At 47.4% G+C, this 14,080-nt stretch overlaps 1 protein-coding gene across 2 annotated transcripts in view; it reads left to right on the top strand.

Annotated features, from left to right (window-relative positions):
- Window positions 1–14,080, top strand: part of LOC110508267 (macrophage mannose receptor 1) — a 203,389-nt gene that overhangs the window by 77,218 nt on the left and 112,091 nt on the right. For both annotated transcript variants that reach the window (XM_090226048.1, XM_090226047.1), the window contains exons 12-16: window positions 2,540–2,739; window positions 3,555–3,676; window positions 5,716–5,791; window positions 6,287–6,440; window positions 8,647–8,685. In XM_090226048.1, coding sequence (XP_090082174.1) covers window positions 2,540–2,739; window positions 3,555–3,676; window positions 5,716–5,791; window positions 6,287–6,440; window positions 8,647–8,685 — 591 coding nt within the window. The remainder of the gene's footprint in view (window positions 1–2,539; window positions 2,740–3,554; window positions 3,677–5,715; window positions 5,792–6,286; window positions 6,441–8,646; window positions 8,686–14,080) is intronic.

Below are 14,080 nucleotides of genomic sequence, written 5' to 3'. Positions count from 1 at the left end.
CTCACTACAGTTCTATAGCAGGAGTCTCATGCTACAGTTCTATAGTAGGAGTCTCACTACAGTTCTATAGTAGGAGTCTCACTACAGTTCTATAGTAGGAGTCTCACTACAGTTCTATAGTAGGAGTCTCAATACAGTTCTATAGTAGGAGTCTCACTACAGTTCTATAGTAGGAGTCTCACTACAGTTCTATAGTAGGAGTCTCACTACAGTTCTATAGTAGGAGTCTCACCACAGTTCTATAGTAGGAGTCTCACTACAGTTCTATAGTAGGAGTCTCACTACAGTTCTATAGTAGGAGTCTCACTACAGTTCTATAGCAGGAGTCTCATGCTACAGGTCTATAGCAGGAGTCTCATGCTACAGTTCTATAGTAGGAGTCTCACTACAGTTCTATAGTAGGAGTCTCACTACAGTTCTATAGTAGGAGTCTCACTACAGTTCTATAGTAGGAGTCTGACTACAGTTCTATAGTAGGAGTCTCACTACAGTTCTATAGTAGGAGTCTCACTACAGTTCTATAGCAGGAGTCTCATGCTACAGGTCTATAGCAGGAGTCTGACTACAGTTCTATAGTAGGAGTCTCACTACAGTTCTATAGTAGGAGTCTCACTACAGTTCTATAGTAGGAGTCTCACTACAGTTCTATAGTAGGAGTCTCACCACAGTTCTATAGTAGGAGTCTCACCACAGTTCTATAGTAGGAGTCTCACTACAGTTCTATAGTAGGAGTCTCGTTACAGTTCTATAGCAGGAGTCTGACTACAGTTCTATAGTAGGAGTCTCACTACAGTTCTATAGTAGGAGTCTGACTACAGTTCTATAGTAGGAATCTCACTACAGTTCTATAGTAGGAGTCTCACTACAGTTCTATAGTAGGAGTCTCACTACAGTTCTATAGTAGGAGTCTCACTACAGTTCTATAGTAGGAGTCTCACTACAGTTCTATAGTAGGAGTCTGACTACAGTTCTATAGTAGGAGTCTGACTACAGTTCTATAGTAGGAGTCTCACTACAGTTCTATAGTAGGAGTCTCATACTACAGTTCTATAGTAGGAGTCGCACTACAGTTATATAGTAGGAGTCTCACTACAGTTCTATAGTAGGAGTCTCACTACAGTTCTATAGCAGGAGTCTCATGCTACAGTTCTATAGTAGGAGTCTCACTACAGTTCTATAGTAGGAGTCTCACTACAGTTCTATAGTAGGAGTCTCACTACAGTTCTATAGTAGGAGTCTCACTACAGTTCTATAGTAGGAGTCTCACTACAGTTCTATAGTAGGAGTCTGACTACAGTTCTATAGTAGGAGTCTCACTACAGTTCTATAGTAGGAGTCTCACCACAGTTCTATAGTAGGAGTCTCACTACAGTTCTATAGTAGGAGTCTCACTACAGTTCTATAGTAGGAGTCTCACTACAGTTCTATAGCAGGAGTCTCATGCTACAGGTCTATAGCAGGAGTCTGACTACAGTTCTATAGTAGGAGTCTCACCACAGTTCTATAGTAGGAGTCTCACTACAGTTCTATAGTAGGAGTCTCACTACAGTTCTATAGTAGGAGTCTCACTACAGTTCTATAGTAGGAGTCTCACCACAGTTCTATAGTAGGAGTCTCACTACAGTTCTATAGTAGGATTCTCGCTACAGTTCTATAGCAGGAGTCTGACTACAGTTCTATAGTAGGAGTCTCACTACAGTTCTATAGTAGGAGTCTGACTACAGTTCTATAGTAGGAATCTCACTACAGTTCTATAGTAGGAGTCTCACTACAGTTCTATAGTAGGAGTCTCACTACAGTTCTATAGTAGGAGTCTCACTACAGTTCTATAGTAGGAGTCTCACTACAGTTCTATAGTAGGAGTCTTACTACAGTTCTATAGTAGGAGTCTCACTACAGTTCTATAGTAGGAGTCTCTTACTACAGGTCTATAGTAGGAGTCTGACTACAGTTCTATAGTAGGAGTCTCATACTACAGTTCTATAGTAGGAGTCTGACTACAGTTCTATAGCAGGAGTCTCATACTTCAGTTCTATAGTAAGAGTCTGACTACAGTTCTATAGTAGGAGTCTCACTACAGTTCTATAGTAGGAGTCTGACTACAGTTCTACAGTAGGAGTCTCACTACAGTTCTATAGTAGGAGTCTGACTACAGTTCTATAGTAGGAGTCTCACTACAGTTCTATAGTAGTAGTCTCACTACAGTTCTATAGTAGGAGTCTCACTACAGTTCTATAGTAGGAGTCTGACTACAGTTCTATAGTAGGAGTCTCACTACAGTTCTATAGTAGGAGTCTCACTACAGTTCTATAGTAGGAGTCTGACTACAGTTCTGTAGTAGGAGTCTCACTACAGTTCTATAGTAGGAGTCTGACTACAGTTCTATAGTAGGAGTCTCACTACAGTTCTATAGTAGGAGTCTCACTACAGTTCTACTATATCACTGAATCTCATTGAACATGGTAATAAGTGCTCTTAGCTGTGAACCTGAATGTTGCTCTGTATTTGTGTTCTCCCTTTGCGTCAACTTTGACCTCAGGCAGTCGACAGGGATGTGTGGCCATGACAACAGGGACTCTAGCTGGATTATGGGATGTGCTGAGCTGCACCAATCAGGAGAAGTATATCTGTAAACACCTGGCAGAAGGAGCGGGGCCAACACCAGAACCAATCACACCTGTCCCTCCCAGGTGCCATGAGGGCTGGTTTCCTGTGGGGTCTCGGAACTACTGCTTCAAGGTAGACATAACTTAGAATGAAATGTGAAAGGAATGTAATATAATATGACACAATAGATCTGGTAGAAGATAATAGAATACCAACCGTTCTTTTGTATTTGTTTTGTACCATCATCTTTGAAATGACCATAATTTATTATTCCAGCCCAGGTACAATTTAGATTTTAGCCACTAGATGGAATCAGTGTATTGCAAAGTGTTAGACTGATCCAATGAACCATTGCATTTCTGTTCAAAATTCAAGACTGCCCTAATGTGCCTAATTTGCTTATTAATAACTTTTCTGGTTCAAAATTGTGCACTCTCCTCAAACAACAATAGCATGGTATTCTATCATTGTAATAGCTACTGTTATCTGTAATCTATACAGCCAGGTTCTACAATATAGCAACATATTAATAATATCGGACATTTAGGTGACGCTTTTATCCAGTCATGTATGCATACATTTTACAGTATGGGTGGTCTCGGGAATCAAACCCACTATCCGAGTCTTGCAAGCACCATGTCCTACCACCTGATCTACAGAGGTTATAGGTCATTTAGGACAATGACCTAGTTTGTCGTTACTTCAGGATCTCTTCCTAACGGTAACAGATCATGATCCAGAGACAGTCTGTGATATAAGGATCTCTTCCTAACGGTAACAGATCATGATCCAGAGACAGTCTGTGTATTAAATGACAGTCTCTTCCCTGTGTAGTGTCCATGGGGCTCTAGTCAATAGTAGTGCACTACCCATAAGGCTCTGGTCTAAAGTAGTGCACTACCCATAGCGCTCTGGTCTGCACTGAATAGGTTGTCTGTCTGGTCCAGTTCTTTACAGGGCCTCGCGAAGATGAGAAGACCTGGTTTGAGGCTCGGGACTTCTGCAGGGTGATTGGAGGAGACCTACTCAGCATCCACAGTTCTACGGACCTCCAGTCTATGCATCATGTGTAAGTTATTCAACCTCACTCAGATATTCCAACTCACACCTTTATCGGTTAGCAACGGCTCCAGCCCCCAATAATCTTTGACAGGTCTTATTCTAGGATCCAAACAGTCAACATATACAGGTTTAATGTAAAGGTTTAAAAGTTTAATAACATGTTTGTTTCCTATACAGGTTTAATAACATGTTTGTTGCCTGTAAAGGTTTAATAACATGTTTGTTTCCTATACAGGATTAATAACATGTTTGTTTCCTATACAGGTTTAATAACATGTTTGTTTCCTATACAGGTTTAATAACATGTTTGTTGCAGTATGTGACAGTTCTATTTCCACCTTCTTCCAGGTTTCTCAAACCTTGTCCACTAGGTGGGGCCCCCGACATACCAATAATGTAATACTGCTAACTCACACTGACAGAAGTTGTATTCCCTGCCATGGTGATAATATAGTAATGTTTTGGATACTGTAGCCATGGTGATAATATAGTATTGTTCTGGATACCGTAACCATGGTGATCAAATAGTATTGTTTTGGATACCGTAACCATCGTGATAATATAGTAAAGTTTTGGATACCGTAGCCATGGTGATAATATAGTAATGTTTTGGATACCGTAGAAAAGGTAATAATAATAATACAGTAATGTTTTGGATACCGTAGCCATGGTGATAATATAGTATTGTTCTGGATACCGTAACCATGGTGATCAAATAGTATTGTTTTGGATACCGTAACCATCGTGATAATATAGTATTGTTTTGGATATCATAACCATGGTGATAATATAGTTTTGTTTTGGATACTGTAGCCAAATCAAATGTATTTATATAGCCCTTCTTACATCAGCTGATATCTCTAAGTGCTGAACAGAAACCCAGCCTACAACCCCAAACAGCAAGCAATGCAGGTGTTGAAGCACGTTGGCTAGGAAAAACTCCCTAGAAAGGCCAAAACCTAGGAAGAAACCTAGAGAGGAACCAGGCTATGAGGGGTGGCCAGTCCTCTTCTGGCTGTGCTGGGTGGAGATTATAACAGAACATGGCCAAGATGCTGAAATGTTCATAAATGAGCAGCATGGTCAAATAATAGGTCTGGGACAGGTAGCACGTTCGGTGAACAGGTCAGGATTCCATAGCTACAGGCAGAACAGTTGAAACTGGAGCAGCAGCACGGCCAGGTGGACTGGGGACAGCAAAGAGTCATCATGCCATGGTCCTAGGGCTCAGGTCCTCCGAGAGAGAGAAAGAAAGAGAGAATTAGAGAGAGCATACTTAAATTCACACAGGACACCAGATAAGACAGGAGAAGTACTCCAGATATAACAAACTGACCCTAGCCCCCCGCCACAAACTACTACAGTATAATAATACTGGAGGCTGAGACAGGAGGGGTCAGGAGACACTGTGGCCCCATCCGTTGATACCCCCGGACAGGGCCAAACAGGAAGGATATAACCCCACCCACTTTGCCAAAGCACAGCCCCCACACCACTAGAGGGATATCTTCAACCACCAACTTACCATCCTGAGACAAGGCCGAGTATAGCCCACAAAGATCTCCGCCACTGCACAACCCAAGGGGGGGGGGGGGGTGCCAACCCACACAGGAAGATCACATCAGTGACTCAACCCACTCAAGTGACGCACCCCTCCTAGGGACGGCATGAAAGAGCCCTAGTAAGCCAGTGACTCAGCCCCTGTAATAGGGTTAGGCAGAGAATCCCAGTGGAAAGATGGGAACCGGCCAGGCAGAGACAGCAAGGGCGGTTCGTTGCTCCAGAGCCTTTCCGTTCACCTTCACACTCCTGGCCCAGACTACACTCAATCATATGACCCACTGAAGAGATGAGTCTTCAATAAAGACTTAAAGGTTGAGACCGAGTCTGCGTCTCTCACATGGGTAGGCAGACCATTCCATAAAAATGGAGCTCTATAGGAGAAAGCCCTGCCCCCAGCTGTTTGCTCGATAATATGTGATAATGTAGTATTGTTCTGGATACCGTAACCATGGTGATACTATAGTATTGTTTTGTATACATTAGCCATGGTGGAACTTCCTGGATCGGTCTGAGTGCTCAGGATCCCAACACTGGCTACGCCTGGACTGATGGGTCGCCAGTGAGTTATGTTCACATAATAATACTACTACTTCTACTAATTATAATACTAATAGTAATGCTACTACAACTACTACTTATAATAGTAATACTACTAGTACTACTACTACTACTACTTCTATTTATAATGAATACTAATACTACTGCTACTAATAGTAATACTGCTACTAATACGACTACTACTACTACCACTGCTACTAATACTACTACTACTACGACAGCTACTACTAATAGTAATACTACAACTAATAGTAATACTGCTAGTAATAGTAATACTACTACTACTACTAATAATAATACTACTACTACTACTAATAGTAGTACTACTACTAATAGTAATACTGCTAGCAATAGTAATATTACTACTACTAATAGTAATACTTCTACTACTACTAATAGTAGTACTACTACTAATAGTAATACTGCTAGCAATAGTAATATTACTACTACTACTACCTCATGGGAAAGTTTCTCTTACAAATGTGTTTGTCCTCAGCTGTCCTTCCAACACTGGATGGAGGGGGAACCCAACAACTACAACGGCGTGGAGTCCTGTGCTGAGATGAGGAACTCTTACTGGGATGAAGAGGGATCCTGGAACGATGTAAACTGTGAGGACTACAACGACTGGCTGTGTGAGATCCCGAAAGGTAATGTACTGTATGGCTACAATAACTGGCTGTGTGAGATCCCTAAAGGTAATGTAATGTAATGTATGGCTACAATAACTAATGTAATGTATGGAGTCTCTCAAAATGAATAAAGAAAACATTTAATTGAAAAAGAAGAAAAAAAGAAAATCTAAAAATAACAAATAATTAAAGAGCATCAATAAAATAACAGTAGCGAGGCTATATGGGGCAGAGTGGTGCAGCGGTCTAAGGCACTGCATCTCAGTTGCCATACCAGGCGTTGATGCAACCAGTCAGGATGCTCTTAGTGGGGAATAGCAGTTGTCGTGCTCTCTTCATGACTGTCTTGGTGTGTTTGGACCATGATAGTTTGTTGGTGATGTGGACACCAAGGAACTTGAAGCTCTCAACCTGCTCCACTACAGTCCTGTCGATGAGAATTGGGGCGTGTGCTTGGCCCTCCTTTTCCTGTAGTCCATGATCATCTGCTTTGTCTTGATCATGTTGAGGGAGAGGTTGTTCTCGTTGCACCACACGGTCAGGTCTCTGACCTCCTCCCTATAGGCTGTCTCATCGTTGTCTGTGATCAGGCCTACCACTGTTGTGTCATCAGCAAACTTAATGATGGTGTTGGAGTCATGCTTGACCACGCAGTCGCGGGTGAACAGGGAGTACAGGAGGGGACTGAGCCCGCACCCCTCAGAGGCCCCTGTGTTGAGGATCAGCGTGGCAGATGTGTTGTTACTTACCATTTCCACCTGGGGGTGGCCCGTCAGGAAGTCCAGGAAACAGTTGCAGAGGGGGGTGTTTAGTCCCAGGGTCCTTAGCTTAGTGATGAGCTTTGAGGACACTATGGTGTTGAACGCTGAGCTGTAGTCAATGAATAGCATTTTCACGTAGGTGTTCCTTTTGTCCAGGTGGGAAAGGGCAGTGTGGAGTGCAATAGAGATTGCGTCATCTGTGGATCTGTTTGGGCGGTATGCAAATTGGAGTGGGTCTAGGGTGTCTGGGATAATGGTGTTGTGAGCCATGACCAGCCTTTCAAAGCACTTCATGGTTATAGATGTGAGTGCTGCGGGTCGGTCGTCATTTAGGCAGGTTACCTTGGTGTTCTTGGGCACAGGCTCTATGGTAATCTGCTTGAAACATGTTTCATGTTTCATCCTGGTAATCCGTCCGGCCCTGCGGCCTTGTGAATGTTGACCTATTTAAAGGTCGTTCTCACATCGGCTACGGAGAGCATGATCACACAGCCGTCCAGAACAGCTGGTGCTCTCATGCATGCTTCAGTGTTGCTTGACTCGAAGCACACATAAAAGTAATTTAGCTCGTCTGGTAGGCTCGCATTATTGGGCAGCTCGCGGCTGTGATTCCCTTTGTAGTCTGTAATAGTTTGCAAGCCCTGCCACATCCGACGAGCATCGGAGCCGGTGTAGTGGAATTCAATCTTTGTCCTGTATTGATGCTTTGCCTGTTTGATGGTTAATTGAAGGGCATAGCGGTATTTCTTATAAGTTTCCGGGAAAGAGTCCTTCTACTTGAAAGCGGCAGCTCTACCCTTTAGCTCAGTGCAGATGTTGCCTGTAATCCATAGCTTCTGGTTGAGGTATGTATCTACTGTGGGGACGACGTCGTCGTTGCACTTATTGATGAAGCCATTGACTGATGTGGTGTACTCAATGCCATCGGAAGAATCCGAGAACATTTTCCAGTCTGTGCTAGTAAAATAGTACTGTAGCTTAGCATCTGCGTCATCTGAACACTTCCAAATTGAGCGAGTCACTGGTACTTCCTGCTTAAGTTATTGCTTGTAAACAGGAATCAGGTGGATAGTTATGGTCAGATTTGCCAAATGGAGAGCGAGGGAAATCTTTGTATGTGTCTCTGTGGGTGGAGTAAAGGTGGTCTAGTGTTTTTTTTCTTCTCTGGTTGCACATGTAACATGCTGGTAGAAATGAGGTAAAACTGATTTGATTCCCTGCATTAAAGTCTCCGGCCACTAGGTGCGCCGCCCATGAGGTTGTGGTCAAAAGTGCAACACTATAAAAGGAAGACATTCAGGATGTAGCGCCTCTGTCTGTGGGATGGAAGTATTTTAGTCGACCTCACGTGCATGATTAGTAACCTTACAGGGACCAGAAGGCTTTAGCTTGGTGAGCTAACACAGTCTTATCTCTCCTCCTGTCTTCTACATTCTCTTCCTCTTTTCTCTGTGGCATGACAGGAGTGACCCCACTACCTCATCTCAGCAACACCATCCCTGGTAAGTCCCCTTGACAGTACGCATCCCATAGCTCCCAGGACTCCCTGGAAAATATTGGCAAGTGTTGATGAGTTGTCTATCACTCTTAAATGAATGAATAAATGAATGAGCTCACCACATTAAAAGTATAAATATTTTGAGGACGCATTGCGGTATGCTAGTGTGAACTTTGGAACGCAGTCCAAAAGGCCTCTGACAAGTCGAGAGACCTAGCGGACAAGTCCCCTCTAGAGACCTAGCGGACAAGTCCCCTCTAGAGACCAAGCAGACAAGTCCCCTCTAGAGACCGAGCAGACAAGTTCCCTCTAGAGACCGAGCAGACAAGTCCCCTCGAGAGACCGAGCAGACAAGTCCCCTCGAGAGACCAAGCAGACAAGTTCCCTCTAGAGACCGAGCAGACAAGTTCGCTCTCAACAACGAGCAGACAAGTCCCCTCTAGAGACTGAGCAGACAAGTTCCCTCTAGAGACTGAGCAGCCAAATCCCCTCGAGAGACCGAGCAGACAAGTCCCCTCTAGAGACCGAGCAGACAAGTTCCCTCTAGAGACCGAGCAGACAAGTTCCCTCTAGAGACCGAGCAGACAAGTCTCCTCGAGAGACCTAGCAGACGAGTTCCCTCTAGAAACCGAGCAGACAAGTACCCTCTAGAGACCGAGCAGACAAGTTCGCTCTCGACACCGAGCAGACAAGTTCCCTCTAGAGACCCAACAGACAAGTCCCCTCTAGAGACCTAGCAGACAAGTCCCGTCTAGACACCGAGCGGACAAGTCCCCTCTAGAGACCGAGCAGACAAGCCCCCTCTAGAGACCGAGCAGAAAAGCCCCCTCTAGAGACCGAGCAGACAAGTTCGCTCTCAAAACCGAGCAGACAAGTTCCCTCTAGAGACCGAGCAGACAAGTCCCCTCGAGAGACCTAGCAGTCAAGTCCCCTCGAGAGACCGTGCAGACAAGTCTCCTCGAGAGACCGAGTAGACAAGTTCCCTCTAGAGACCGAGCAGGCAAGTCCCTCGAGACACCGAGCAGACAAGTTCCCTGTAAACACCGAGCAGACAAGTTCCCTCTAGAGACCGAGCAGACAAGTCCGCTCTTGAGACCATTCAGACAAGTCCCCTCTAGAGACCGAGCAGACAAGTTCCCTCTAGAGACCGAGCAGACAAGTTCCCTCTAGACACCGAGCAGACAAGTTCCCTCTAGAAACCGAGCAGACAAGTCCCCTCTAGAGACCGAGCAGACAAGTCTCCTCAAGAGACCGAGCAGACAAGTCCCCTCTAGAGACCGAGCAGACAAGTCTCCTCGAGAGACCGAGCAGACAAGTCCCCTCTAGACACCGAGCAGACAAGTTCCCTCTAGAGACTGAGCAGACAAGTCCCCTCTAGACACCGAGCAGACAAGTTCCCTCTAGAGACCGAGCAGACAAGTTCCCTCTAGAGACCGAGCAGATAAGTTTCCTCTAGAGACCGAGCAGACAAGTCCACTCTAGAGACCTAGCAGACAAGTCCCCTCGAGAGACGGAGCAGACAAGTCCCCTCTAGACACCGAGCAGACAAGTTCCCTCTAGAGACTGAGCAGACAAGTACCCTCTAGACACCGAGCAGACAAGTTCCCTCTATAGACCGAGCAGACAAGTTCCCTCGAGAAACGGAGCAGCCAATTCCCCTCGAGAGACGGAGCAGCCAATTCCCCTCGAGAGACGGAGCAGACAAGTCCCCTCTTGAGACCGAGCAGACAAGTTCCCCCTAGAGACCGAGCAGACAAGTGCCCTCTAGAGACCGAGCAGACAAGTTCGCTCTCGACACCGAGCAGACAAGTCCCCTCTAGAGACCGAGCAGACAAATCCCCTCTAGAGACCTAGCAGACAAGTCCCCTTGAGAGACCGTGCAGACAAGTTCCCTCTAGACACCGAGCAGGCAAGTCCCCTCTAGAGACCGAACAGACAAGTCCCCTCTAGAGACCGAGCAGACAAGTCTCCTCGAGAGACCGAGCAGACAAGTTCCCTCTAGAGACCGAGCAGACAAGCATCCTCGAGAGACTGAGCAGACAAGTTCCCTCGAGAGACTGAGCAGACAAGTTCCCTCTAGAGACCGAGCAGAAAAGTCTCCTCGAGAGACCGAGCAGACAAGCCTCCTCGAGAGACCAAGCAGACAAGTTCCCTGTAAACACCGAGTAGACAAGTTCCCTCTAGAGACCGAGCAGGCAAGTCCCTCGAGACACCGAGCAGACAAGTTCCCTGTAAACACCGAGCAGACAAGTTCCCTCTAGAGACCGAGCAGACAAGTCCGCTCTTGAGACCATTCAGACAAGTCCCCTCTAGAGACCGAGCAGACAAGTTCCCTCTAGAGACCGAGCAGACAAGTCTCCTCGAGAGACCTATCAGACGAGTTCCCTCTAGAAACCGAGCAGACAAGTACCCTCTAGAGACCGAGCAGACAAGTTCGCTCTCGACACCGAGCAGACAAGTTCCCTCTAGAGACCCAGCAGACAAGTCCCCTCTAGAGACCTAGCAGACAAGTCCCTTCGAGAGACCGTGCAGACATGTCCCCTCGAGAGACCGTGCAGACAAGTCCCCTCGAGAGACCAAGCAGACAAGTTCCCTGTAAACACCGAGCAGACAAGTTCCCTCTAGAGACCGAGCAGACAAGTCCCCTCTAGAGACCTAGCAGACAAGTCCCCTCTAGAGACCTAGCAGACAAGTCCCGTCTAGACACCGAGCGGACAAGTCCCCTCTAGAGACCGAGCAGACAAGCCCCCTCTAGAGACCGAGCAGAAAAGCCCCCTCTAGAGACCGAGCAGACAAGTTCGCTCTCAAAACCGAGCAGACAAGTTCCCTCTAGAGACCGAGCAGACAAGTCCCCTCGAGAGACCTAGCAGTCAAGTCCCCTCGAGAGACCGTGCAGACAAGTCTCCTCGAGAGACCGAGTAGACAAGTTCCCTCTAGAGACCGAGCAGGCAAGTCCCTCGAGACACCGAGCAGACAAGTTCCCTGTAAACACCGAGCAGACAAGTTCCCTCTAGAGACCGAGCAGACAAGTCCGCTCTTGAGACCATTCAGACAAGTCCCCTCTAGAGACCGAGCAGACAAGTTCCCTCTAGAGACCGAGCAGACAAGTTCCCTCTAGACACCGAGCAGACAAGTTCCCTCTAGAGACCGAGCAGACAAGTCCCCTCTAGAGACCGAGCAGACAAGTCTCCTCGAGAGACCGAGCAGACAAGTCCCCTCTAGACACCGAGCAGACAAGTTCCCTCTAGAGACTGAGCAGACAAGTCCCCTCTAGACACCGAGCAGACAAGTTCCCTCTAGAGACCGAGCAGACAAGTTCCCTCTAGAGACCGAGCAGATAAGTTCCCTCTAGAGACCGAGCAGACAAGTCCACTCTAGAGACCTAGCAGACAAGTCCCCTCGAGAGACGGAGCAGACAAGTCCCCTCTAGACACCGAGCAGACAAGTTCCCCCTAGAGACCGAGCAGACAAGTGCCCTCTAGAGACCGAGCAGACAAGTTCGCTCTCGACACCGAGCAGACAAGTCCCCTCTAGAGACCGAGCAGACAAATCCCCTCTAGAGACCTAGCAGACAATTCCCCTTGAGAGACCGTGCAGACAAGTTCCCTCTAGACACCGAGCAGACAAGTTCCTTCTAGACACCGAGCAGATAAGTCCCCTCTAGAGACCAAGCAGGCAAGTCCCCTCTAGAGACCGAACAGACAAGTCCCCTCTAGAGACCGAGCAGACAAGTCTCCTCGAGAGACCGAGCAGACAAGTTCCCTCTAGAGACCGAGCAGACAAGCATCCTCGAGAGACTGAGCAGACAAGTTCCCTGTAAACACCGAGCAGACAAGTTCCCTCTAGAGACCGAGCAGACAAGTCCCCTCAAGAGACCTAGCAGACAAGTCCCCTCTAGAGACCTAGCAGACAAGTCCCGTCTAGACACCGAGCGGACAAGTTCCCTCTAGAGACCGAGCAGACAAGTTCCTTCTAGACAACGAGCAGACAAGTCCCCTCTAGAGACCGAGCAGACAAGCCCCCTCTAGAGACCGAGCAGATAAGCCCCCTCTAGAGACCGAGCAGACAAGTTCGCTCTCAAAACCGAGCAGACAAGTTCCCTCTAGAGACCGAGCAGACAAGTCCCCTCGAGAGACCTAGCAGTCAAGTCCCCTCGAGAGACCGTGCAGACAAGTCTCCTCTAGAGACCGAGTAGACAAGTTCCCTCTAGAGACCGAGCAGGCAAGTCCCTCGAGACACCGAGCAGACAATTTCCCTGTAAACACCGAGCAGACATGTTCCCTCTAGAGACCGAGCAGACAAGTCCGCTCTTGAGACCATTCAGACAAGTCCCCTCTAGAGACCGAGCAGACAAGTTCCCTCTAGAGACCGAGCAGACAAGTTCCCTCTAGACACCGAGCAGACAAGTTCCCTCTAGAGACCGAGCAGACAAGTCCCCTCTAGAGACCGAGCAGACAAGTCTCCTCAAGAGACCGAGCAGACAAGTCCCCTCTAGAGACCGAGCAGACAAGTCTCCTCAAGAGACCGAGCAGACAAGTCCCCTCTAGACACCGAGCAGACAAGTTCCCTCTAGAGACTGAGCAGACAAGTCCCCTCTAGACACCGAGCAGACAAGTTCCCTCTAGAGACTGAGCAGACAAGTTCCCTCTAGAGACCGAGCAGATAAGTTCCCTCTAGAGACCGAGCAGACAAGTCCCCTCTAGAGACCTAGCAGACAAGTCCCCTCGAGAGACGGAGCAGACAAGTCCCCTCTAGACACCGAGCAGACAAGTTCCCTCTAGAGACTGAGCAGACAAGTCCCCTCTAGACACCGGGCAGACAAGTTCCCTGTAGAGACCGAGCAGACACGTTCCCTCTAGAGACCCAGCAGACAAATCCCCTCGAGAGACGGAGCAGCCAATTCCCCTCGAGAGACGGAGCAGACAAGTCCCCTCTTGAGACCGAGCAGACAAGTTCCCCCTAGAGACCGAGCAGACAAGTGCCCTCTAGAGACCGAGCAGACAAGTTCGCTCTCGACACCGAGCAGACAAGTCCCCTCTAGAGACCGAGCAGACAAATCCCCTCTAGAGACCTAGCAGACAAGTCCCCTTGAGAGACCGTGCAGACAAGTTCCCTCTTTACACCGAGCAGACAAGTTCCTTCTAGACACTGAGCAGATAAGTCCCCTCTAGAGACCAAGCAGACAAGTCCCCTCTAGAGACCGAACAGACAAGTCCCCTCTAGAGACCGAGCAGACAAGTCTCCTCGAGAGACCGAGCAGAAAAGTCCCCTCTAGAGACCGAGCAGACAAGTCTCCTCGAGAGACCGAGCAGACAAGTCCCCTCTAGAGATCGAGCAGACAAGTTCCCTCTAGAGACCGAGCAGACAAGTCTCCTCAAGAGACCGAGCAGACAAGTCCC

This window comes from Oncorhynchus mykiss, chromosome 28, assembly GCF_057628025.1.
Source record: "Oncorhynchus mykiss isolate SJ-2025 chromosome 28, ASM5762802v1, whole genome shotgun sequence".
Lineage (NCBI taxonomy): Eukaryota > Metazoa > Chordata > Actinopteri > Salmoniformes > Salmonidae > Oncorhynchus > Oncorhynchus mykiss.
This window is presented reverse-complemented; position numbering and strand designations above follow the sequence as displayed.